The 26,141-nt window shown below is 39.0% G+C and overlaps 1 protein-coding gene across 1 annotated transcript in view; it reads left to right on the top strand.

Moving 5' to 3' along the window:
- Nucleotides 1-4,929: 4,929 nt before the first annotated feature.
- Nucleotides 4,930-26,141, top strand: part of Chinmo (Chronologically inappropriate morphogenesis) — a 123,557-nt gene continuing 102,345 nt past the window's right edge. Inside the window, exon 1 of the mRNA XM_076787660.1 lies at nt 4,930-5,005. Coding sequence (XP_076643775.1) covers nt 4,930-5,005 — 76 coding nt within the window. The remainder of the gene's footprint in view (nt 5,006-26,141) is intronic.

Genomic DNA, 26,141 nt, shown 5'->3' with positions numbered 1-26,141 from the left:
TTTTCTTTTTTAACACTAAACCTACCGAGCCTTAAAAGTAACTAATATATGTTGTCTTATGAAAGTGACGAGATTGAATTTGTTTGGATCTTGTGCGGTTTGTATTATAATACATGCTCTACTAAATATATTCATTTAACGAAATCATCTTTATAATTTCAGTAATTGTAAAATAAGAGATCTGGAAGTTGAGATTTTTTGGCGTGTTAGCAGAATTCGTTTACCAAATAACGAGAAAGTTTTGAAACAACTGCTATTGGTCGGGACTGCGAAAAAAAAGTGAAATGTATCAATTCACTTGGTTCCATTTTAAGAGAATTATGCGATTTTTAAATGTGAACGAGTACTTCTTGCCAGGGGTTGTGTACGGGTATGCACAATGCATTCACTCACAGTAATGTGTATTCGGACACTTTTAAAAAGTAACTTTTAGTATTTTATCCGCAATTCCGATCAATTAAAGGTGCCCGAATGTTACTGTGAGCGACTGTATTATTATACAGGGTGAATCAGTAGGGACCACTCTATCTAAAAGAACTCGTTATCTATTGCCAAAATAACTTTTTAATGTGTTATGTAGCATTTTAATTTTTGTATCTCATTGTTTTTCTAAGACATCAAAGTGGCCTCGAGTTTATTCAAAGCTTTCTTCGAGGTCAAGCCAAGGTCACCATGTTATAGGTCGCTGAATTCGTTCTTCCATCGACACCAACGCGGTAAACAATAAGAAAAGGTGCTTTGACAAATCTCGAGGTCACCTTGATATCTTCGAAAAAAGTGAGATATAAAAAATCAGATTGTACTCATTCGACGCGTCATTTAAAATGTTACCGACTTATTTCAGATAGTAATTCACGCTGGCTCACCCGGTGCATATATTTATAACTATTCGGGTTAGCTTGGAACCATTTCGAAACTGTTTTGCTATACCGTCCTGGTCACTTTATTTTCCATTGTCGAAGTAACTTCGAAAAGTTACAAGTCTCTTTGAGCACAGGTCTCTTAGGGGTTTAAACCCTCCGAGGACTATGTTTTCATATTATAATGCTTGTAAAAGAAAACGGTTATGCAAATGAACTAGCCCAAGGTACGCCACTCGAGGCATCATGCCGGCAGGAAATTTTTCATTTACTATTTCTTATCGCAGACACAATGGCCCGGCGTGTAACAACGGCGTCCCGTTATTAATATGTTTACGCGAGAGCCTGTCCAGCCGTGAACCAAATGCATGGTGTCACCTGCTTAATCTGACTACCAGATCATGGTCCGAGCACGCATCCCGTGCACCGGTGTCCAACCGGTGAACGGCTGAAAAATAGCTGCGAACCTATCTCGGCGACATCGGCATACATTAAACGCGTTAAGCAGATTTCGAACACCTTTCCCACTACAGTACGCAGCTCGTTCGAAATGTCTCCATCACCCTGGAAACCAAAACAGAAAATTTGTGTTACGCAAAGGTCATTGTTACACTGTGTATCTGCGTGCAAAATCGTTTTCTAAGGTGATTGCGAGAAAAGTCGAATAGAAATTCATTTCTTTTCCAATTCGGTTGTTATACAGGGTGTCCCAAAAATGTTGTACTTCCTTGAAATGGATGATTCCTGAGGTCATTTGAAGTAACTTTTGTCCTTTGCGAAAATGTTCTCCGCGGCTTTGTTAAAGAGTTATTAACGAAAAACACGGACCAATCGGAGCGCGGATACAGCGGACGGATTCCGGCCCGGTGATAGGTCCTGCCGAGCGTGACGTTGACATTGGCCGAGCCGGAATCCGTCTACTGTTGCCGCGCCCTGATTGGTGCGCGTTTTTAGTTAATAACTCCTTGACGAAGCCGTGGAGAATATTCTCGCAAAAGGAAAAGTTACTTCAAATGATCTCTGGAATTACACCTTCCAAGGAAGTACAACATTATTGGGACACCCTGCATGAATTCGTTCAGTTATTTTCAGTATTTTATTTTCATTTTTTAACCTTTTGCCGTACAATTTGCTCCAGGGTTACAGGAATTAATACTTTTTTTTTTTGTCTTCGATCATTTCGAACATCTATATTTAGTTTAATACTTAACACTTTGGATACCAATCCGTCGAAACCTTTATAAAATCGAAGGTAATTGATTTAGTGAAATTTTTTGTCGTTCGAAACAATTTTTTGATCGTGTCATACGGAAGTCTACTTAGACGTAGTAAATAAATCTTCTCAGGAATTATTTGATACCTCTACACTTATAAGACACAGTGTATTACTTGATGCTTGACCAATTTCTAACCACCTCTGGTGGGACATATTAACGTCAGCAAAATTCACTAAACGGCAAGGTAAAAAACCGTAAACAATCTAGGAAAAATTAATGGAACCTCTAAAATCTATAACACTAGATCTACGGGATCCGCCAAAAATGATAGGCTCTAAATTTTTTAATTTACAATTACTGAGATTGTAGGATGTATTTATGGGGAATTTATTCAATACATTTTTTTTTGATACACATTATGATAAAAGTCTCTGAACGTCTGAATAAGTGCCTCTTATTATTTTGACAAAGTTAAGTTATTGCATACGAAATGTCCGATTTGTAATAGTAACGTTAAACAAACAGAACTTTTTCACTAAATAAATCCTGCTGTTTGTATTACGATGGGAACTAAACTTTTGGTCTTTCTTCATTTACTAGACTGTCACATTCAGTTCGGAGGTCTTTCTACGATCAACGAATAGTGTATTTATTTACCACCACATTTTCATAAAACATCGAATAATATATTTTTTTTTTATTGAACATCGCACAATACTATCGTCGATATAATGATTTTTCCATTGATACATTGATTGACATTGAAATAGGATTTAAGTGTTAAACTTCACATTGGCAACCCAAAAATTTTTAGTTTTTGATTATATAATCCTGTACATCTTGACGAGAAAATGCCAAAAATCGACGTTTCAAGGCGCGGAATTCACTGGTTCAAAAGTTATGCATGTTTCGCTGTGACGTCGTCGTAAGAAGACCACAAAATGAAGATGACAATCTCGTAAATGAAAACCGTGATGAACCAAAAAATTCAGTTTGTACCGTCATACAATCAAGAAACTTGTAATTCATTGACGGAATATGTTGATTAGAATGATGCTCACTTTCCTCCATAAATTTATTTTAAAAAAGGTTATGTTCGTTGAATGTTACTGTTAAAAATCGGAAATTTCATATGCAACAACCTAATAATATTTCTTGATTATAACGGTTCACTAAATTTGCGACATAAAATCGGACATTTCATATACCCAAGCAGAAAGGTTCTCACAGACATCACCTATTACAACTGAAAATATTTCCATAGAAAAAATCCCAACCCACTTGCGCGGCGCACATTGGTACCGAGGCGGCAAAAGCTCCATTTTATAAATTTTCGATTTTTAGAAAAAAGTGTTGTTTCTTTATTACCTAATAGTGAGGGCATAATCTGTAAAAGCCTGAATTACAAAAAGATTTTTTTACAGAGAGAACAAAGTTTTCGTTCATTAGACCACTGTTGCAACATTGCAACAGGCATTTTTCCAACAGTGATAAAAATAATTGATACAAATAAAGGATTACTAAATCATACGCGTTTCAAATTTTTCCTTATCGTCTAAGATATATCCCAAAAAAAGATTCACCTAAAACGTCAAAAACCTACACCGCGCGATGCATACTTAGAAGTTCTGAGAGTTGATATTCGAACTTAAATTGAGATTTTTAGAACACAGTTAGCTCAATTTTACACCTTGCCGAAACAATTCAGTTCCAGACTGTAGCGAACACTGACACATTTTCTGTATGCCTCCGGTAAACAAAAAAGAAAAAAAGAGCGCAACGCAGAGGTTTCCGATTAGCCGATAATGTCCAACAACTTCTTAGAAGAATCGTGTGTTCGTCAGATAAGAGTTGCGGCACAATTTCAACGAATTCGTTCCTACAGTTTCCTTTTCACGGACGTTTCGCCGGTTTTTGGAGAGAGCCGGCACTGCACTGTGCGGCGCAAAAGTATTACAGAAACTGCGTGTCGGGCAGCGAAATTACGGTTTCGATCCATCGACCGAAAGCGAAATTTCGCTGGCGGTGCGGGGGATCTGTCGAACAAAAGCCTCGTCGCCGATTGCATAGCAACGGTGTGTATTTCGTCGATCCCTGTGCTCGTCGTTCCGCGTCCCATCCTCTTTTTCGTCGGGCAGTGTGCGGCGCGCTAGTCAAATTATCTTATCGATTCAGAGAAAGAGCCTGTGTCGGTGAGAGCGCGCGATGGCTGGCGCGGTGCGCTTGCAGAAGAGAAGGTACACGCAAAAAGCCAAAAAAAAAAAGGGCCCGGCGCGGCGCGGTGTGAGTGGGCGGTGGATGGGTAAGAGAAGAGGAGATTGGAGAATGGAGAGTAGAGGAGAGGAGAGGAGAGGAGAGTAAAAAAAAAAGAAAAAAGGGAAGAGGAGAGGAAAAAGTTCATCGAGCTCGTCCTTTGCAACGTCAGCCCTGGCCGAGGCCGCCCTCGTAACGGCCGGAGGACTTTCCAGCGAAAGTGATGGCTACGGCTGGCCGGCTAGGCTGGCTGCGTAGGAAAACCGAGCTTTGGGGGGTGGTGGTTGTGCGTTCTGCTCGACGGTGGAGGCGGTGGAGGCGGCTGTTCCTCCACCTTGAACGCGCTCGAGGTGGCCGTGGCGGGGGCGGATGGTGGTCGAGGTGGCCGAGGCGGCGGGGGTGGTTTTCCTCTGTTACCGGAACGTTCGAGGGAGTTGGGGAGGGGAGGGGGTTCGACGGTAACCTTGCAACCCTCTTGCGTACGTGGAGGAAGGGGAAGTGACAGGAATCCCGGGAGGAGCGGTGGGTTATGGGTTGAAGGCAGTCGGGGGTGCAGCCGCACGGGGCGGCAGTGACGGGCGTGACGTAGTCGGAGGAGGATGTACGCCCCTGTCGGCGAGGGCCACGGCAACCAACAACCATCCCTGGTCAATCCATGGTGGCTTCATCCGCCAGGTACACGGTGTTCACCTGTTTATTCTCTATCGCGAGATTTTCTCTTCTCACAAATGTCGTTTGTGTGCGTTTCGCGCGTCCGCCGCGTCCATCGATCACCGGCGATCAGACCGATCTGTTGTTGGCGGGTTTGCATGAGGGGATCGAAGCGAGTGTCAATGATCAGTGCGCCGCGCCGGTGTGAGGATTTCTCACGATTGACCTTGTTCGGGAGATTGTACGTCGCGGCGTCGCTCGACGGGCACGCGATTCGAACCGATCTCTAAGGGATGCTCGGAACCGGAGCTAGGGGATGAACCATTTTTTGGTCGGCCGCCAGTGAGACCCTGATGCTTGGCCAGTGATACGGGGATAGGTTATGCAGTTGCGTAATGTTTCCTCGCTTTCGTTATACTGTGCTCCCTCCTATAACACGGGCAACTCGTTCCGCGCCGAACCAAATGTTTCTGCAAACAAAAGTAAATCAAATAAAATCATGGGAATATGTTCCGTGTTATACTGAAACCGTGTTTTTGGAACATCGTGCTGTAGCGAAATCGAAAAGTAGTGAAAACAAGGGACGCGCGTTCCGTGTTGTATCGAAACCGTGTTAAACAAAATTTACAAATAATGCAATTAATTGGAATATGTTCCGTGTTGCATCGAAACCGTGTTAAACAAAACGTAGAAATAATGTAAATAATGAGCATATGTTCCGAGTTTCATCGCAGCCGTTTTATGCGTTCCGTGTTAGACGACACATAGAAGTAATGCAAATAATCAGAATATGTTCCAAGTTACGCCGAAACCGTATTTTTGGAATAGCGTGTTGTAGCGAAATCGAAGATAGTGAAAACAAGAGACATATATTGTATTGAAACCGTGTTATACAAAACTTAGAAATAATACAAATAAATGAAATATGCTCCGTGTTACATTGACACCGTGTTGTATCAAAACCGTGTTAAACAGTACGTAGAAATAATGCAATTAATGGGAATATGTTCCATGTTATATCGAAACCGTGTTTTTCGGAATACCGCGCTGTACCGAAACCGCATTCAACGAAATCGGAGAAGTAGTATGAACATGGAAAATTCGGCCCGTGTTCTGAGAAAGGATTGCTATGATTACATTAACGCATTCGGATTTTTTAACAAGATGCTGTCTACTTATTGGTTTCCAATAAGATCAGCGACGCACAGAATCAGTATTATTATATGTAAAAGATGGACCCTCTGTTTGTGTCAACGAAACAATGCTATTTGGAAATCTTTTTCCAAAAATATTGCGTTGTAGGAAAACTGCCGGAATTCTTCCACCACTATATCGAAACCGTGTGGAGTCGGGATTTCGGGCGGGAGTCTTGTGAACAGTGCATCTTGTTTTCCAGTTTATATTGGGTTGTCCGGAAAGTTCGTGCCGTTTTTCTGTAGGTGGCATTAGGATAGGTCTGAGTATGTCGGAATAATTGAAAACAAATGGTATGTGTACATAGTCTAAAGGTGATTTAAAAGTTTTTCGTCGAAAAACGCAAGTTGCGTGAAAGATGGAGAAGGATTATGGAACAAAATGACATTTATAATCATTCAATAAATGTATATCGAAATTTAAATGTACTGCGTTTGAATTTTCTTTAAAAATCGGCACGCACTTTCCGGACAACCCAATAGTTTCATAATTTTGTTTACGGTCTGAGGTGAGCGGAGGTAGAACATTTCGTTACAATTTAAAGAAAGAAATTTCAAAAAATTCATTTTTCTATATGACATTTCGACCAAACGAATTTTATCGTGCACCTAATTTTTCGCAATGATTTGATAGGATCTTTCAATTTGTTTAGAAAAACATATCCAACAGAATCTTTAAACTCTGTTGTAGATTTTGGAAAAATTTTCTTCGCTATCGTAAAATTTTAAATATTGTAAAAGAGTGGTTTCATCGCAAAGGCCACAACAAAATATGGGAAAATTGATTAACCTTCCACTTTTCAGAAGGAATTAGCTTTAAAATATAGTCAGTAGACAGAAAAAGACAATAGTGTACTGTCGATGTATACAGCTTATGAACATAAGCACGGGATGGGGTTGAAAGAGACTTCCAGAACCGGGTGGTCATTGTACCGAAAATTCGAGTATGTTCGGTTATACTATCTTCTAATTTCATGGAGATCAGCAGTTCCATTTTGGTGTTTCCTCATTAGCCGTTCATTTCGCTAAATGAATATTTACTCGGGCACGTATCTGTCCGTGTGACGGCTCACCGTTATGTGCATTTAAAATGCGTGTACACTTCTCGTTTCCTCTGTTTTTAATCTTATGCAGCGCATGCACGTGCTACGTGCACACGTTCGCATGCGTGTGCAGTACGCGTAACGGTACCTGACGGGAACTACATTCGGTTGTCACGGTCCTGCAGAGAAGATGGGGCCTGTCCAATTTTGCTTGTAAAGAAATTCCTTTTTCGGGCTTCAGACTCAACATTAGATTGCGGAAAAATAGGAAGTGTAATTTGAAAGAATACAATGATGAAGAGTATTTAAAGGTATCGATTATTTTTAGCCTTTCCAAGTTATTAACCCTTGGGGGCGGGGGTGATCAGGAACGATTTTCGGAATTTTACGCAACGGCAAATTTTCCATAAAGGAAATTCAAGTTTTCAATGGCAAAATAAGAAGAAAAGAAATTTTTACTTAGTTCCAACTTCTTGCAATTCATGTACAGACTTTTCTCGATATATGTCGCAAATATTTGGCTGATAAAAGTCGCAAAACTATCCCCACTCTAGAGCGGGGTATACTCCGTGAGGGGCTCCGAAGCTCGAGAGGCCTCGGACGCCGAGGAGTGCAAACATAACATGCGTCGGGTACGACGTTCAGCGTGGATCGAAGAATAGTATCTCCTGGACGATATATGTCGCTGGCAAGAGCCGTGTTGTTGACGTATATCGAGGAAACACTGTAGACGATTTTTATTCTGCACAAAGACCCGCAGTACAGGCCATTCCAGTATACGAAGAGTTCACACAGGCTTTCGATTGAAAATGAATTTTTCGAGATAACTTTTACGAATATTCGGAGCCTTATTGTACACTATAATTGTAGTATGTGTTTTTATAGTAGAATGATTCAGCGTTAAGAAAAGACAGTCCTTTAAATGGCGGGGTAAAGTAAACGAAGGCTTAGGAACTGATAAAACATTAACGCAAAAACATAATTACGCTGTTCGTGTGCGCTTGTGTTGTCTTTGATTCGTCAGACGAGACACGGAGAAATTGAATTTTTGAAATTGAATTTTTGAAATTCCGTAGAAATGCGGTAAAAATCAATACTGCTGAGCGATTGATTCCATGCTGCAAGAGATTTAACTAATTAAGAGTACGATAAAAATTCTGTTTATTTTTGACAAACTATTAAAAATCGTTCTAGGACGTTTTATGCATTCGTGGGTCTTACAAAAGCATACAATTTGTCGTTGATACTTTCTCTGTACCATAGTGAACGAGATAATACCGAGACCCATGGAATTATTAATTGTTTATACCGCTTCGCATTAAGATAATTGCCTCGTATTCTTTTGTTCAAAAATGCAACAACCGACTTAAGAATACGTGTCTTTTTATCTTTTGCAAGTGACGTTCCTCATTAAGCGTGAAACATTGCAACTGGACCGCGGATTTTTATGTAACATAAACACTCTCATGGGAAGCTAAATGAGAATGTGAATAAGAATATTTCGATAATTTTAGCGTGTCGAAAATAACGTGACAACATTCTTAAATTCTTCTAATATATTTACATTTTTCGATCGTACGCAATGGAAGCTAAATGAGAATGTGCTTCTTATATCGATAATTTTAACGAGTCGAAAATAACGTAACAACATTCTTAAATTCTATTAATATATTTACATTTTTCGATCGTACGCAGTGGAAGCTAAATGAGAATGTGTTTCTTATATTGATAATTTTAACGAGTCGAAAATAACGTAACAACATTCTTAAATTCTATTAATATATTTACATTTTTCGATCGTACGCAATGGAAGCTAAATAAGAATGTGCTTCTTATTTCGATAATTTTAACGAGTCGAAAATAACGTAACAACATTCTTAAATTCTATTAATATATTTACATTTTTCGATCGTACGCAGTGGAAGCTAAATGAGAATGTGCTTCTTATTTCGATAATTTTAACGAGTCGAAAATAACGTAACAACATTCTTAAATTCTATTAATATATTTACATTTTTCGATCGTACGCAATGGAAGCTAAATAAGAATGTGCTTCTTATTTCGATAATTTTAACGTGTCGAAAATAACGTAACAACATTCTTAAATTCTATTAATATATTTACATTTTTCGATCGTACGCAATGGAAGCTAAATGAGAATGTGTTTCTTATATTGATAATTTCAACGAGTCGAAAATAACGTAACAACATTCTTAGATTCTTCTAATATATTTACATTTTTACTCGAAACGCGTAAAACCCCAGTTTTAACTCTAATTTCAAAGCAATCTTCAGCATACGACAAACTTCAATCAAGACGTACGAGGAAAGACTAATGAGTTACACATATTCACTTTGTCTAGGGAAGCGTTTAGGGTCTCGAACGAATCTGGTGGTGAAAAATGGGATAGATTGTGAAATTTTCGGAGCTGTCGGAATCGAATCCCTCCAGCTGGACCAGGGCTGGTCGCCGCGGGCTATAGTTGCTCGTTGTTTACTCGTTCGATTCCCGCGCGAATCGTGGAATCCTCCCCCGTGCCGTCGATTCCTTGGTCGGCCGTATCATCGCCACGAGCATAATGTCTCTGTGTTCGATTTCGTCACCGTTTCCCGCGTCCTCGTGGCACCGATTCTCGCGCTTCACGCGTTCGTGGAGCGGCGACGCGACGCGTCCTAAAATCCACCAGATCGACACGTGTCCCGTGCATGGTTCCCTCAACCCTTTCGTCTCATTCAATTTAACGACCTTAGGGACGAGTGTTCGTGAAATTCTTTTGAACTCGAGACTCGAACGATTCTCAAGCTCGCCAATTAGAATTCCCGAAATTAACACACTACAACTACCGAAACAGCTCCAACAGCTGGTAACAGCCCGTTTCAGATTTTTCACGCAAAGGTGCAAAAGAACAGTTATTGTTCAAATCTATTTCATTTAAATAACATTTATTAACACAAATTTATTAATAAAGATAATCTTCATTTTTTTGTCATGCAATATGAATCTAGGGGCTGATAATGCTCTTTCCACGTTGACTTGCATGGCATATACAGTGTTTTCTCGATATATGTCCACAACACGGGTCTATCCAGGGACATATATGGGCTAGAAAATACTATTCTTTGATACACTGCCGAACGTAGAAACGTACGAGACCACTACTAATCCAATAACAAAACTTCTTTATTTATCATTAATTTTTTATGGGACTTTCACCAACTTATTCGTAGAATTTTTCTGATTAAAATAACACTAAACACGATATAATTTGAACCGTATTCAGTGATTTAATTGACGGTATGTAGTGCGCATTCGTCGGTCCGTGTTTATACACGCTGTGCTTTTCTACCTTTGGCGCGAGCGACGCGGTCACAAGAAAATAGTAGGCCTGCACGATCTATGTCACAGCACGGACCCGAGGATTGGGCTTAGATCAAGACTTTACTGTACAACAACAAACATCAATGACATCTAGTCTGTGCTTACTATTTTCTTTTCCATGGAGGTAATTTATATTACGGATACCCCGTCACTTCCGGGCAGGGTGAGGGGGATTATGTTCTACTCCTATCTCACCGTTGGTCGCTCTATGCTTACTATAGGAAACTTTCAGGATGACAAATTGAACTTGTTTTTCACCCTGATTTTTATAAAATAAGCCATGAAATGTAGAATTTGCATAGAGATCCGCGGTCTAATGGTAACCTAGTATTTGCAATAAAAAGTTACTATTTTCATTGTTTAAGATAACAATGTCCCGAGCACCTCTTGTGATGGTTTTACGTTAATATTTTCTTGATTAACCCCTTGTCCTACAACAACGAGTGAGACTCGTGGTTCAGTTGTTCTCGATATTTTTTTACTTTGGTTGCGCCGAAATATACATGTCATAAGACGCATACATTTTTCACACATGGCCAAACAGCTAAATGGCTCCACGCGTGACCGACCTTCTTGCGTATTGTGCCTCGAGCAGTCGGGAGTGAGCGGGTAGGACAAAGGGTTAATTAAAAGTGGAAAAACTTATCGATACCTACAATTCGTTTGCCTCAAAATTAATTTCGTAATGAGAAATACGAAAGCAAAAATGATGCTGGCGTGTCGGTATTTAAAATCAACATTTCCAAAGTAGCCGCTACGGACTGATTGTTTGCACATTAGAGGTTGTATTATTGATATTTAAAGGCAGAGTGCTCCATTCCGTCGACTACAGGAATTGTCTCTCGGTGGTAGAAAGATATTTGCCATTCTTTCAACGGGGACCGCAGCGTCTGCACTTTCGGTACGAAATTTTCATCAGAGGAACCCTTTCTCTGCATTTTCTCTACCCTTCGGCAATTATTGTCGGGATTCGGGATTCACGCAAATCTCGTCTTTTCCCTCCTTCTCGCTTTCTCTTTCATTCAGGGGCGGAAGCTGTGGGGGAGAATTCGGCGGATAAGGGGAAACAGTGCTGCGGTAGGCATCGTTGGCTGCAGTATTGACTATACTTCAGGGGCAGGTCCTTCGTAGAACGTATTTTCCACAACATTATCACCCTTCATGCTATACCGCGCTGCCGTTGCCTTCTAACGCAACGTTGCAGGCCTCCTCGGATTTCGATAGGGGAATATCTGACGGAATGGTAAACACCCGACTCTCTTTCGGCAATAATTTCCCCTATATTCTCAATATCATACTGCCTCTTACAAAACCGATGGCTCGGAGAAAAGATACAGTGGATCCAAAAAAAAGTATTGCAACATAACACTTTTTATTCTCGAGAAATTTACGATGTTCAGCCCGTTGTCATTTCGTAAAAAACAGTCGTATAGTAAGAAACTTGGACTGATTTTAAAGCACACCGTTATTCAATCTTGTTAATAGTAACGAAAAAAAGCGGAGGAGATTGAGTGAAAAAGAATTGAAGAGAATTAGCGTTCGGTGGAACTACTTAAAAGTATTAGGGCGCGTATGTATAATAAATTGTTGAACTCTCGCATCCCTGAGAAACGCTTCCTCGCACCCCCTTGAAAAATGTGTTTGTATTTATTTATTTAGGAAATTACATATATTGCAAGATAATTTACTTATTGAAAAATAAATTTTCATTACCACCGATTGAGATGTTCATCTGACTATAAAAATTCTTTACAATTAGTAGAGTTTCTTCATACTAATTTAAGGGGATATGTATTCTGATTTTTGAGCCCGTTTTTCCACAAATTTATTGGTATTTGAAGTACACGTGTGATTTTTTTTTAAATAACAGTAATCAGAATTACACGAGTTATATGTTTCTTTATAGAGTATGTTTTGAGAAACATGGCTCGATGGTTGTCATGATTCCGGTCTTTCTACTGATCGGAAATAAAAATATGAAGTTGTTTATTAATTCGTATGAATGTAGTTATGGTCCGAACCAAAAGAATTGAAAAATTTTGATTATTTATAATTTGGCGGCATTTAGAAGTCAAATGGCCGATTCTATTATGTTTTCGGTCTTCGGCCCGATAAAAAAATATGAAAAAAAGACGAATTATAAAAATCTTGGCTGATGCGATAACAGGGTGTGTGCCGAAGATTTTCTCAAAATTTCGAGTCGATTGATCAAGTAAAACTTGTGACACCGTGGCAAATAAAAAACACATTTAAAGATTCAATTATCAATATCTCTCGACTCGAGTGGCGTTCTTCAAATGTCTAGTGAAAGGGACCCAATTACTGCGGGGGTACCAATTACTGTGCCTACATTAGAATATTAAAAAAGAGATATTAAATTTTTTTATTAAATTCATATATCTCTTTCTTAATATTCATTATGCTCTGGAAATAAGTATAATTCATATACGCACAATAATTGGGTCCACAACCACGCTAATTTTACGAAACAAATTGCTTTGCACACAGATTCTACAACACTTGTGCTTACAGATATAAGAAAAGTAGAAATAATTTTTTTGAAAATGTAAAACCATAATAGCTCCTTGAACAGGGAAAAATGTTCGTAAAATTGGTTGTGAAGTGGTAGTCGAGCGCAGCCGGCCGCAATAAAATTGTATTCGCCGTAGGAAAAATGTACGCGTCAATTACGATAGAACGGAAACGGGTTTCCGGCAAATATTCTGGGACAGGATTTGCTGTTGTTTTTCTCTCGGGCAGAAAACTGCATTAGTGCATTACGCTGTGTAGCTGGTAACTGAATTATTTCGCCGATTCAATTAAGGGTCCCGCTCGGTGGGCTGAATAGGTACGAGAGCGTGGTACTGCTTTGATAACCCACTCCGTTGACCACTGCCGTCGATCGTTAGCGAAAATATGACTCTGCATTTTGTTGGATATTACCGTAACCATGACTTGTTCAAAAACAATTTCTGGAAATGTCGATTTGAGAATTGACTGCTCTGTTATTATTAACCCTTTGCACTCGAAGCCATTTTAACTCCAAAACGAAACATTTCTTCCGACCTAGAATATTTCTCTCCCATCTATTTTTTTTTTCATGTTATACATACGAAAATGGTGCAATTTACTCATACAATACTGAAGTGTTCAGTAATTTATTAAATACAAACAAATTTAATAATGTAAAAAATATTTTGAGTAATGATACAGCAATTTTTAGTGGCGTCTTACAGTCGCCATTCGAGTGCTAAGGGTTAAGTTATGTCCAAAATGAAGTAAGGGTGCGTATCCATTTGAGAGTAATACTGTCGTTCGTTACTTTCGAGAGTAACATTCGTTTCGTGCAAAATAAAACACTGACGAATTTGACTCAATTAAAAAATTAGAGTACTCCTTGTGTTTCGTTGATTCGGGTCGTTACCAACGCGTTGGCTGTTTATTGTTGTAACTTTAAAAAATGCAAGTATAGGCAAGAAATTGTTATGTAGCCATCTTAAAGAGACTCTATCAAATACTTCTACGCAAAATAATTGAACTTTTTTCAATTTAAAACAGGTATATCTTACCTTACAAAAGGTAAACAGTTTTATTCGGTATTGAATTTGTTAATCAATAAAAGCATTCGGTGAATCGTCTAATATCACAAGATTCACGTGTCCCAATTGTCATTTACACAAAAATTTGGTTATCCATGTTTAATAAATGGAGTCTACCAGAGGACAGCGTGCAGACACTTGCGTGAAAAGTTTAACAATACCCCAATCCAAGTATGATCGTCGAAGTTTGTAACGAAGAAAGCTCGAACGTGGACAGTTTCTTATGGAGTAGTTGGGCGCGATGTCTACGTTTTCGTTAGTTCTGAAATCACAGCACCATTTGCATTCAATGGCACGAAGAAACAGCAAGGACTGTTACTATGTTGCTGGCGAGTTACGACACGCGTTCGAGCATCGCACGTGCTTGACATCGGGCGCGTGTGTACCGCGACAACGTGCGTGTTCATTCTTCTCGAGCATCTACGCGTTACCGTTAACGACATAAAGATGCACTTTGTCAGCGTCAAGATTAAACGGGACAAATCGTTCCGACTGCACGTCGCGGACAGTCTTCATCTCGGGCTTGCACTTTTGCTGTGCAACGTGACCGGGAAGCTTTCGATAACAAATGCAGTTTTAACGAGGTCTCCATTGAAAACGCCGAGACCCTTGACTAGATAGACGCCGAAGAAGGAGAATATTGTTTCAGACATTTTTTAGTCTGGCATTCAAGACGGACCCTCGACGAACCCCGCGGCAGGTTTACAATTAAGTGCTTAATCATCTGATTTCTAATTTTTGCTTCCACAATGGTTTTCGATTTATCGGTTTACAAATGGTGCGAGTTGGTTTATCTTTAACCAGACTTATGTGAACTCTAATTCTTTTGGTAGTCAGGAGAGCTCGATTAAAAACGATTAATTTATTGATGGAACTGTGACAAACACGTAAATAGACTGCGGATTACTCAAGAGTCTCACGCCGGTTTTATTGCAATTTATACAGGATATAGTTTGTCGAAAAATATTAGACACGTATTTTTTTATCTGCAATGACCTATATCTAGGGGGTGAAAATAATCCCCGAAGTTGGGGATAAAAACCCTATTTTTGGAAATATCTCGGAAACTAGGGAGTCTAGGACAATGATTTTTTTTAACTGTGTGTTTTCGATCAAGGGATATAAGTTATATAAAAAGATTTTAGGAAAACGAATTTTTTAAATATTGTTTAAACAAATAATTTTTCGGAAATCTTTTTATACGATTACATTACTTGATCGAAAACACAGAAATTTAAAAAAATCATTGTCCTAGACCTTCTAGTACCAACTTTGAGGGCTATTTTCTATTTCCCGTATAAATACTTCTATATCCCGTATAAATTTCCTTAAAATCGGCGTGTGATACTTGGATAATGTCTCTTGTAAGACTATCAATATATTATGTTCAGTCGAGTTAAACTCATGAAAGAAGAAAGAAATTTTTATCTGACTCGCATATTTTGCAATTAATACAGAAAATTTCAATTTTGCATAAAAATCAGCAGTGTGTTCATGAGAAAAGGTATATTCATTTGGTGGTTGTCGATTAAAATTGACGATCGTATCTAAAAGGTTGACTCCGTTAGCTCTCTTAGCATTAGCTTTAATAAGATCAACGACGATCTCGAAGTAGATTTAAAAATGTAAAAAAAAATGAATGCATATGGATTTCAATAGATTTATATACCAATTCCATAGAGATGAATATTAAATGTATTAACCTATTTGCTTCATTAGCGTATATATAAACTCAATTTTCCTGGTCACTATCACCGGAGCGTATATATACACTAAATTAATTTTTTCTTATAATGCTGAAATATGAAGTTTTTTTTTACTTGTAGTCATTTTTGTACTTAAATATAATAAAAAAATAGTTTGGTGATAAAGGCCTTCTTTTCATATTCCCTTATGATGCAAATGGGTTAATTAAATCATTTAAACTACATTTCGGATGTCTATTGAAGGGTTAACAATGCTGCCCTTCAGAACGCAAACAGAGAGTTCAAATCTGTAGCTCTACCGTCTCAAAGAAACATATTTGGCAGAAAACGAAACCGCGACGGTTTTCCTCAATGGACGCATCGGATCGATGCTCCAGTCCTTAATGGGTTACTTTCCGGTAAACAGTAGCGATCGCATAACAAGTGTCCGTGCAAACCGGCATATTTCTCAGTTAGGGCAATCCCATAGACCGGCGTGGCCTGTTACACTTATTCCAAGCTTCGTCGAACCAACGTGCCCTATCGTGGCGCCTTTCTACCGCGGTTCCTAAAAAATCCATACAACGCAGCGTGTTTTCTCGGCAGGCCGGACCTGGTGACATAATACGCGTCGCCATAGGAGAACCGGCGAATTACGGTGGCCGAGACACACGCACGGGCTTTCACGCACACGCAGAAAAGCGCGCGCGCACAGGGCACCCACGCGTAGAGCGGGTGTTCGCGCGCGCACGCGTGAAATCAGCGCCGATATCACCGGCGCGCACTCACACACTTCCGCTGACAGAAACGCGCGCGCCCCTCGAGCCGCGCTTGCGCGTACTCTGTGTGCGCTGCACCACGCACGCACGCACACACCGACTCCCGGCATCCCCTGCGCGTACGCCCGGCCCGATCGTGTTGCAGCGCGGCGCGCAAGCGTGTGCGTCTTGCGTTTTGCGTTTTGCGTTTGCGTGCGGGTTACGCAGCCGGGTGCGTGTATGCGTGCGTGCCTGTGCGCGTGTGTGCGTCGCCAGGGGCGCGCGTGCGGCCCCGCAGCGACCTTGAGCCTCCTCGATCCTCCCGCGAGTCTCCCCCCTCCCGCCACCGACACGCAATATCCCCCTCCCCTTGCTACGCTGCCGCAATTGCTTCTATCTCTCTCCCTCTATCCCTCCCTCCCACCCCCCCTCCCTCCCTCCAAACCTTCCCTTTCGCTTTCCTTCACTCGCGGTGGCACGCTGCTAGCGATGGACTCGAGTCGCGCTCGAAACCGTTCCAATGAACAAGTATCCGTTAATGCTTTGTCTAACGAAAACCTTAGAACTCCCAAAAGAGGAGCTTGTCCGATCACAAGTTTAATCATGGTACGTTAAACCTACCTCCTTTGTGCAATAATTATTTTTTGTCGTTTAAACTCCGGGCCATAAGAAATATGAAACCTACTGTGGCTAGAGAATCGAATTCAAAATAGTTTTACGTGCATAGGTAGCTGTATTTTTTACGATTGTACTAACAAATACCTATGATTGAAAATTGATCCAAAGGGAAAACTGTTACTGAATTCTCTGTTGTTTGCAACGTACAATACACTCGAATGTTACAAAAGCAATTTTTTCGTTTATAAATATCGAAACAGAAGTGTGGGTTCCAGGAGCGGTAGGTAGTTCTAGGGTTTGGTTATAGACTCATCTAATGTAATCGTGATTATTTTAGCATGTTTATTTTTAATAATCAATTACAAAAGTGATTGCAAAATGATATCTAGCATCTCTCGTTTCTTCTTTCGAAATATTTAAAGAAAGGGCCACGAAATTCAGTTTTTATACCAAAAAAGAAAACTGAAATTCGGATGATATAGATGTCTCTCTTTTATACCAATGATTGTACCGAATTATGCTGTTTGAATGAAGCAGAGTAAGATACACCGGTGGTAGTTACAATAGCTGCCCGCTTCTGCCCTGTTATCCATGTATTACGAGCTTAGAGCAATTGTTGTGGGACGGACAGTTATTATGGCGATCGGTGTACTTCGGGGATCTTCTTTCAAACAAGACACGGAACCTAAATTTATCAATACTAACTTTGTTCACTATCGTGTAAGAAGCTCTAGAAAATAGAGTATACTGTGTCAAAAGTTGTTGAGAAAATTAATTTGAAGATAAACCACGTTTTGTTCGTAAAAAAATATGGATGATTCTAAGAAAGGCGTTGAAGTTTATGGAAAATAGAACCTAGCTTTTAATTATATAATATTATTATTATATTTTAATAGTATAAATATTCAATAGAATATTTTGTATCTAGTTGGTATGAATGTTTGTACTGAATGTTTGTACTGAATGTTTTGTATGTTTGTGTGTTGTCCACTTTAGACGTAATAATTATTTATTGTTTCACTTGCATACGATAACTACAAATTAGTCTAATAGCAGTCTCAATACTTTTCATCGTGATAGTATGGAAAATGGAAGCGTGGCTCCTAATCATTTATAATCTTATAAACCAATTGTTAGGTACAGATGATACTAGAAAAATTACATCATCGCATGCTTGCGTTTACCGTAGCGGCTAATGATCACGACAGAAAATACATATAAGGAACGAATTTTTACAGATTCTGTTTGAAATCTTCATTGTCTAATTCAATATATTTTTGTTATTTATACAATCTCAATGCATATTTATATGAATGTATATTCGTGTTTGTGCAATAAGTTTATAACGCTCAAGTTTACTATGATACAAGTCTTTAGATTCGCAGATCGCGTTGTTTCGGAAAACAAAAAATATACAAACAGGCTCCAGCGATAAACATTTTGCAACATCGTTTTCCGTAAGTCTGCCAATCTAAGACAAAATAATTTCAGAATTATTTTAAGACTTTAAGCCATAGTAAAATCTGTTATTGGATTCGTCTTGACGTCAACTACAACAATATGTGATAAAAACTACATAGTGGCGATTAAAAATTTAAGGTGACCATAATTTTTTATTAAAAAATAATATGTTTTGTAATCTTTTCCTCCGAGGGTTTATAGACGACTGAATATCGATTAACTTTTGTTCGATTCATTTTTTTATTAGTTTTATCACACAGCAAGCAGTGAAAGAAAATGTCAATTTAACACTAAACCTACCGAGCCTTAAAAGTGACTGAACATGGTGTCTAAATAAAAATGACGAGATTGAATTGATTTGGATTTCGTGCGGTTCGTAAATATACCTATTTAATCATTTCTCACGAAAGCATCGTTATAATTTCAGTAACTGTAAAATAAAGAATCTGAAACCGGTCATTTTGTAGGTTTAGTGTCAATAACGTTAAAATAGGCTGCGGACTGCTTACTGGCGTGTCCGAATTGTTTACGGTATTTACTTGCTGGAGTAAAATGCGTCGGACGTGGCTACACGTCCGATCACACTATTCCTTTTCTACTTACCGCGCCGTTATCCCTTGCTGGTTACATTTTCCGATTCGCTACTCGATTAAAAGATTTGTGACTGCAATAAACTAATAGTTTGAAAACTCACTGGAGCGAGACCCATCGCTGAGCGTCACGCAGCGTTGCCTCGAGCGCCCGAATTTCCATCTAGCTTCTCTCTCTCTCTCTCTCTCTCTCTCTCTCTCTCTCGCTCTTCCCCCACCCGTTTTCGTACCCCTTCCTTTCATTACTCTTTAGTGTTACGTCTAACTCTGTTATTTTCGAGCTTCTCTCTCTCTCTCTCCCTCTCCCTCTCTCTCTCTCTCTCTCTCTCTCTCTCTCTCTCTCTCTCTCTCTCTCTCTCTCTCTCTCTCTCGTTATGCTCCCCTCGACTCCTACGCTCTTTCCCCTTTTCTCTTCCGTCCCTCACGAGGCTCGACGCCTCTTGCACGCACGCAACGCCGGAGCAGGGAGTGCACACTAAATTTTGGCGGACCAGGGACGTACATATCGGTGTGATTGTGACTGATACCGCAGACCGTGGGGATCATAAATCGCCGACGACAGAGCCCGTACACATTACCCAGAAGATACACTCGCCCCAACTTTTACACAAGCGTGCTCACGATGAAAACTATTGCGTATATCGTTGCGATCTCTTCGGGAAGCGTAGTCTTGACTTTTATCCGATAGTATCCGTTAGGTACAACTTGTATGTACACAGAGTAGAGAACAATTGACACGCGATTCTCATGTGGAAGCGCGTTGGATGGCAATTCTAGTACAACGTTGTAGCGACGCCTCGCTGTCAAATTCGGTGGCAGACAGTGGAAAGTTCCTTAGGATCTATCGCGAGGTTCTGGGTTTGGGAGCATAGTGCGCCAATTGCGTTTCATAGTCGTATTAAGTCACAGAGTGATTCACATGACTCACTGGAGCGGTCTACTAACTTTCTACCGCGGAAACAAACCTGAAATTCTTTATAGTCCAATGTTTCTTCGTGAAATTACTCGGCTCCTCTTTCGTCTCAACTCAAACTCAAAATTAATACAAACCAGATCAAACTGAATGATTGTGTATTTCTTATAAAAAGACATACAACTTTGCCGTGTACACCATTTTTCTATCTACAGTAGTTTCCAAGATATTCGTGGAAAGTGTTTTTTACCCTCAACTTTTTTGACTTTAGTTGTTACCAGGTTTTGAAATAACAAAATAATATTTAATTCAGGAAATATTATGTTGTTTCTATCTTAAATTTCGATTATTTCGCCGTCTTATCTTAAGAGAATCATATGACAACCTTAAGAACCTTTTGACGGTCCGCGCGGTTCCGGTTACAGAGGCGGTTTAAACAATAATAACTTGTGTACCGGGACCGAATGGGATGTGAATGTTGCAGGATTTTCTAGAGAAAAGTGCACTGATAATAATGCACTTTGATACAATGTGGAACTATATGGAACTCAAAAGATATCCTTTACCAATAATAGAAAACTTTGAAGATTCTCTTTAGTTTACCAAGCATTGTTACTTCAATAAATTATAAATATTAAATCTTAGTACACAAGATATACTCTCAATGTAGACAAATACTATTCATTTGAAACAATAGTGGATACATAATATTAACCAGTTAAGTGCGTTTCATGTTTATACACGTCGGACCAAATCTCTATTGCGGTGCGGTTAACGTTAATGAATTGTTAATTTCTTATCGAATGAAAACGTAATTCTTTCTCATTTTCCTTTACTTTTTCTGTAAAACTTACAATAGCGGCATTTGGCCTGCGTTCGACGTGTATATTCGTCATTGCTCCATTTTAATTCCGCGCCGCGAGGGTTTTTTAAAATTAAACTCCGTAGTTAACCAGATAACTAGTTAACTGGTGAAACAGATTCTGCAGGGTAAGAAATGAGGTTATATTTTCCAGTGAAAAATAGGATTCATAAAGTGTTGATTTTTAGATGTTTGTTCTAATCACAATTTTTAATAAATCTCGTTAATAGCACCGTTTTCAAATGTTACGGACATTTAGAAAGCAATATAAATTCGATAAACAATATGAGCAAGTTGCTTTTTTATCAAATGAACAGCTAATTCTTCGGTCTGGGCCAGTGTGCGACGGTCTGAATAAGATGTCTAACTCTTCGGGCTCGAGGACCTCTGATTGCGGCAGTTCCAGCTCCTCCTCCGAGTAACATTACAAGTCATGTTTCCGCGAAGGCACAGCTCGATCGATGCGTTGCCATAATACCGAGTAAAGTTCGCGTTTAAGCGGCGTTGAAAGGCGGCGGCGAACTGTGGCACAGCGGTTTGCACCACCTTTCCACGCAGCTTGCTTCAAACATCGGACCGCTCATTGTCGGAACGGGGAATGACGCGAGCCGTTCATTTCGTCCCGATTCACTCAGTCGCTCGTAAATTCGCCTCTGTGACCTCGACTCGAACGCACGCTCCTCGTGTTCTTGCCCTGCGACGACCATGCCAACTGCAATTCCGTCGAGGACTCGCTATACAGAGTCACTCTTCCGCAGGAAAATTCGTTTTATCTTTCGGGATTGGTTCCGACAACCGATAGGGAAAAATGAATGCCGTAGATTTTGACAACCAGCGCTCTTTGCCACGGGAGCACTCCGGTTTGGCCCTCGGGGCCAGTGTCCTTAGCACCTTACAAACTGCCCTTACACTTGCCCTGGGCCCTGCACTTAGGGGGTCCCACAGTTCTTGTTGGTTACTTCTACAATTGACAAAATAAATGAGTGTAAGTTATTATATGTTATTATTTGTTATTATACCCAGGCACCGCAACCTCTAGGAGCGTCACAGTGGTCCAAAGGCCCATTCGGGAAAGTCATAAGTCGTTTCGCGTTGTTTAAATATTACACGTTCAAATATTATTTTGAAACTCGAAACGCGGTTTTATTGTGTTTGCAAAGTAAAAAAATTAACCTACATACGTTATAGGATATTCAATTGACATGTTATACGTATGTGTTGCTGTATACAGGTTGTTCACGCTATTACTAGCCAGCGTTTTTCTTGTAAATAGTAAATATTCGAAAAAAATGAAAGGAAAAAGTAGTACTGTTTTTTATACGCAACACAATGACGTATGAAATTTTTTTGTGTTTATACTGTTTTATTAGATATGAAGGTGACCTTCAATTTTTATATGGAATGCTGTGTATTTTTGTATATCACATGAAAGCCTGTGTCTAGACGAATTCATCCGTATACTGCAAAGTGACCTTTAAGGTCATGCAAGGTCGGAAATGGAAGAAGTTCTTCACTGTTAAAGTAAACTCAGCGGCATAAAAAATTGGCGCTTAAAAGTCCTCTGAAAATGATTGTAAACGACATTATTTAAAAAATTTAAATATTGGTATGTACAAAACTACTTGCGCTAATATACTCCATGATGCATAGGAGTTTAAAGAAAATTATTAACCGCCCTCATATAATTTTCCTTAGAACGAAAATAAATGTGCAATTTCGTCGTGATGAGGTTCGCAGTTTTTACGTATCGATTTCTACGCTTATGTGGTTACTAAATTCATTATCATATATCCGCTCGTAGTATTTTCTCTGTAATTCCAACCAATTACAATTTTTACAACAGGTTTTTTACTTCACATACTAACTAATACATATACGACTAATTGTTCTGACTTCTCGAAAAATCTAAGTCATATAATTCAATATTGAAAAAAGTTATCGTCTTTTTAAGAGTGTCAGAATATTTACGGGGGTCAATGTGCATATCTGTTTCTTGACCTAATTTTTGCCACCTAGGATGAGCACTTGGCTCACTGTGGGGCGGATGTGCTCGGGGCAACAGTTATAGAAAGAAGATTCTCTTGATTTTGCAAGCTCGACGTTGACAGAGGAGGATGGATCTTGCTCTTAGTGTGCAGAGTATTTTAAGTGGGCATGGTTTCGCCGCTTTCCATTTCGATGGTACGGACACTGTGGCCTTCGGGGCAATTTGTGTTCGCGTTTGATGCAGTGTCTCCACAATAGTGGGAAAAGGATCCTGGGCATGCATATACAAGTGTATTATGATGACTATTTCGAAAAGAAGATTACTGTAGAGACTCCAGTTACTGTGCCTGTATTAATTACACTTATTATTATGGTTCTTCTTATGATTTTAGTGAAATGAATTTCTTTTGAATATTTAAAAAATGATATATAACATATATATTAACTTATTTTAATGAAAAAAATTTAATTCCTTTTTAATATTTATTATTAATATTATTATTATCAATTCTTATACGTAATAATGAATCATTATTAATATCATTTTTTTATTATTAATTATTGATTATAAGCATTTTTAATGAATATTAAAAAAGAGATATAATATTTTATTATAAATAATAATAAATTATTATTAATATTATTATTATTAATGATTAATTAATTATACTTATTTTTAAAGCATAATGGATATTAAAATAAACATGTTATATTTTTTCATTAAAATCAATTAATATATATGTGTTGCATATCTCTTTTTGAATATTCAAAAAAACTCTTTTCATTAAAATCAGTTATTAATATAATATCAGTATGTTAATATAGGCACAGTAATTGGGTCCATTACACTAGTAATCATTTATTGAACAGGTCTAAGTCTTCATTCATTGAACAGGTCACTCTATCATGGAGTCATTTTTGTTCTAAATGCATAAAATCCGCAGTCCAGGTATAAGTATTGGCTAAAATGCTGATAAACGGTAGGGTGTTACAGGGCCTGGGTCAGAACGGACCCGGCATCGCGCAGTGTCAATTCGCCGGACCAAGGTCGTTTGCGAAACGACAGTTGCGCGGAGCTTCCGCTACGTTCGAACGTCTTGGAAATCGGATTCGTTACGCATCATCTTCGTGAACCGGCGAATGTGCTGAGTTAACGCGGTGTCGTTTCGTAGCTTCTCCGATGTAACGGATCCTCGGGAACCGGGCCCCGGGATTGGCGAGGCGTGTTAATGCGGACTGACGGTTTCGTAAAGTGTTTGACGGGATATAAAAGGGATGCTCCTCGATATCGATTTTCGAGTAGGGGACTTCGCTCGGGGAAACGGGACTTCTACGCGTCCTTTAATTCGAACTGATAGAGCCAATGTTCGCGTTCAGCCGTGAATAAATAAACAATACTGTGTTCGAAATGGTCTGGCAAATTTCGACGCGTCCGTAGCACGATTTGAGAGAGGCGGAATAATTTCCAACTTTACAGTTGTCACGGTGTTCCTTCAAAAAATTTAGGAAATAGGGCATTGACACGCTAAGTGCCAAATATCATTCCCAGAGATTCTTACAAAAACAGAGTAATTTAATTAATGAAAGCGAAACTAGAAATTTTAAATCTTTATAGGGGATGCTGTTTTAACCCTTTTGAATTGTAAAGATCTTAATCAAATTCGGTTTATCTGGATATGTCACAATAAAAATAAATGTCTAAACTTAGTCAAAAATCACTGTCAGTTAACTTGTTAACGATAACAACGCCTTGATGGCTACTGGCCTTAAGGGGGGTCTTCTGGTTTAAAGTGTCGATACGTAGGGACCCAATTACTGTGCCTATACGGATTACACTTATTTTTAAAGCATAATGAATATAAAAAAAAAGAGATAGGGTAATTTCGGGAGAGACGCACCATAGGGTGAGATGCATCAGTTTTTATTGTGGCAATATTGGACGATTCTCAACTGTTTTTCTGTTATCATTTATAACATTTTAACATTTGTAAATAATGTCAAAACGAAGAACACGTGTATTATATTATTTACGTGTAACAGAAGTATAAAAACTTCGTAGTGCCCTAAACTTCTGATGAAATATTTTTGTAAGTGGTCAGTACAAATGTTATTACCTGCTTATGGTATGGTTTTAACTATCAGTATCGACTTAAATAGTGACAATGGTTTCTCTTTTACGATTTTTCATAGTGTTTCGACAAAATATTTTGTACTGATTCTTGTTTTTGTATAGTAAATTGAGGGAGAGACGCACCATTAATGCATGTAAGTGTACAAGGCAGTCGTTTTTATAAAAAATTAAGCATCCCTTTTTTAATTAAACTCACGGAGGTCTCGAAGTGGTGTCCGATGACACCCAATCATTTTGGGACCGTCGCGTCGCGTCGCATAGTGGGCGAAAACGCGAACTCGGCGCTCGAAAATGGAAAATTTTGTTTGTTTTTAAATAAGTGACTGATGGGGATGTTTTAAAAACATTCCAAAGGACGCAGATCCGAAAAAAATTGTTATCCCCCTCCACAACCCACAGGAGGCCGGCAAAGTTCGAGGAAAAAATTAATAACGTGAAATTAATATCGTGACAACTTGCAACAAATCTACCCGAAATTACAGATTTACTTCATGAATATTAATGCAAAGAAACAGGTACACTAATTCCCCTTATTCTATAATTTGTTTAAAACCTGTATAATTAATAAACACCGTGTAAATTCAAATTGATTTTTATTGTAATTTGAAGCTATAAATGTTACCTTTTTACCTATTAAATTTCGTTACCTCTAACGGTTTAGAAGTTATTATTTTAGAGCGCCAAAATGGCATTTTCGCCCACTATGCGTCGCGTCGAGTGTCTCGAGCTATTGCAGCCAACCCTGTTTACATCTCACATTCGGTCTACTTGAGACTGAACAACATTTTCTTATTTCTTTTTTAATGTCCATTATGCTTTAAAAATAAGTACAGTTAATATAGGTCTAGGCCTTGTTTAGAAATGCTTGTAAAGAACTCAGATGACTGTGACGTCAAAATAGGGTAAGGGATCCAATTACTGTGGTACCAGTTACTGTGCCTA

The sequence above is a fragment of the Halictus rubicundus genome, chromosome 5, assembly GCF_050948215.1.
Source record: "Halictus rubicundus isolate RS-2024b chromosome 5, iyHalRubi1_principal, whole genome shotgun sequence".
In the NCBI taxonomy this organism is placed as follows: domain Eukaryota; kingdom Metazoa; phylum Arthropoda; class Insecta; order Hymenoptera; family Halictidae; genus Halictus; species Halictus rubicundus.
Note: the sequence above shows the minus strand (reverse complement) of the source record. Positions and strands in the feature narration are given on the sequence as shown.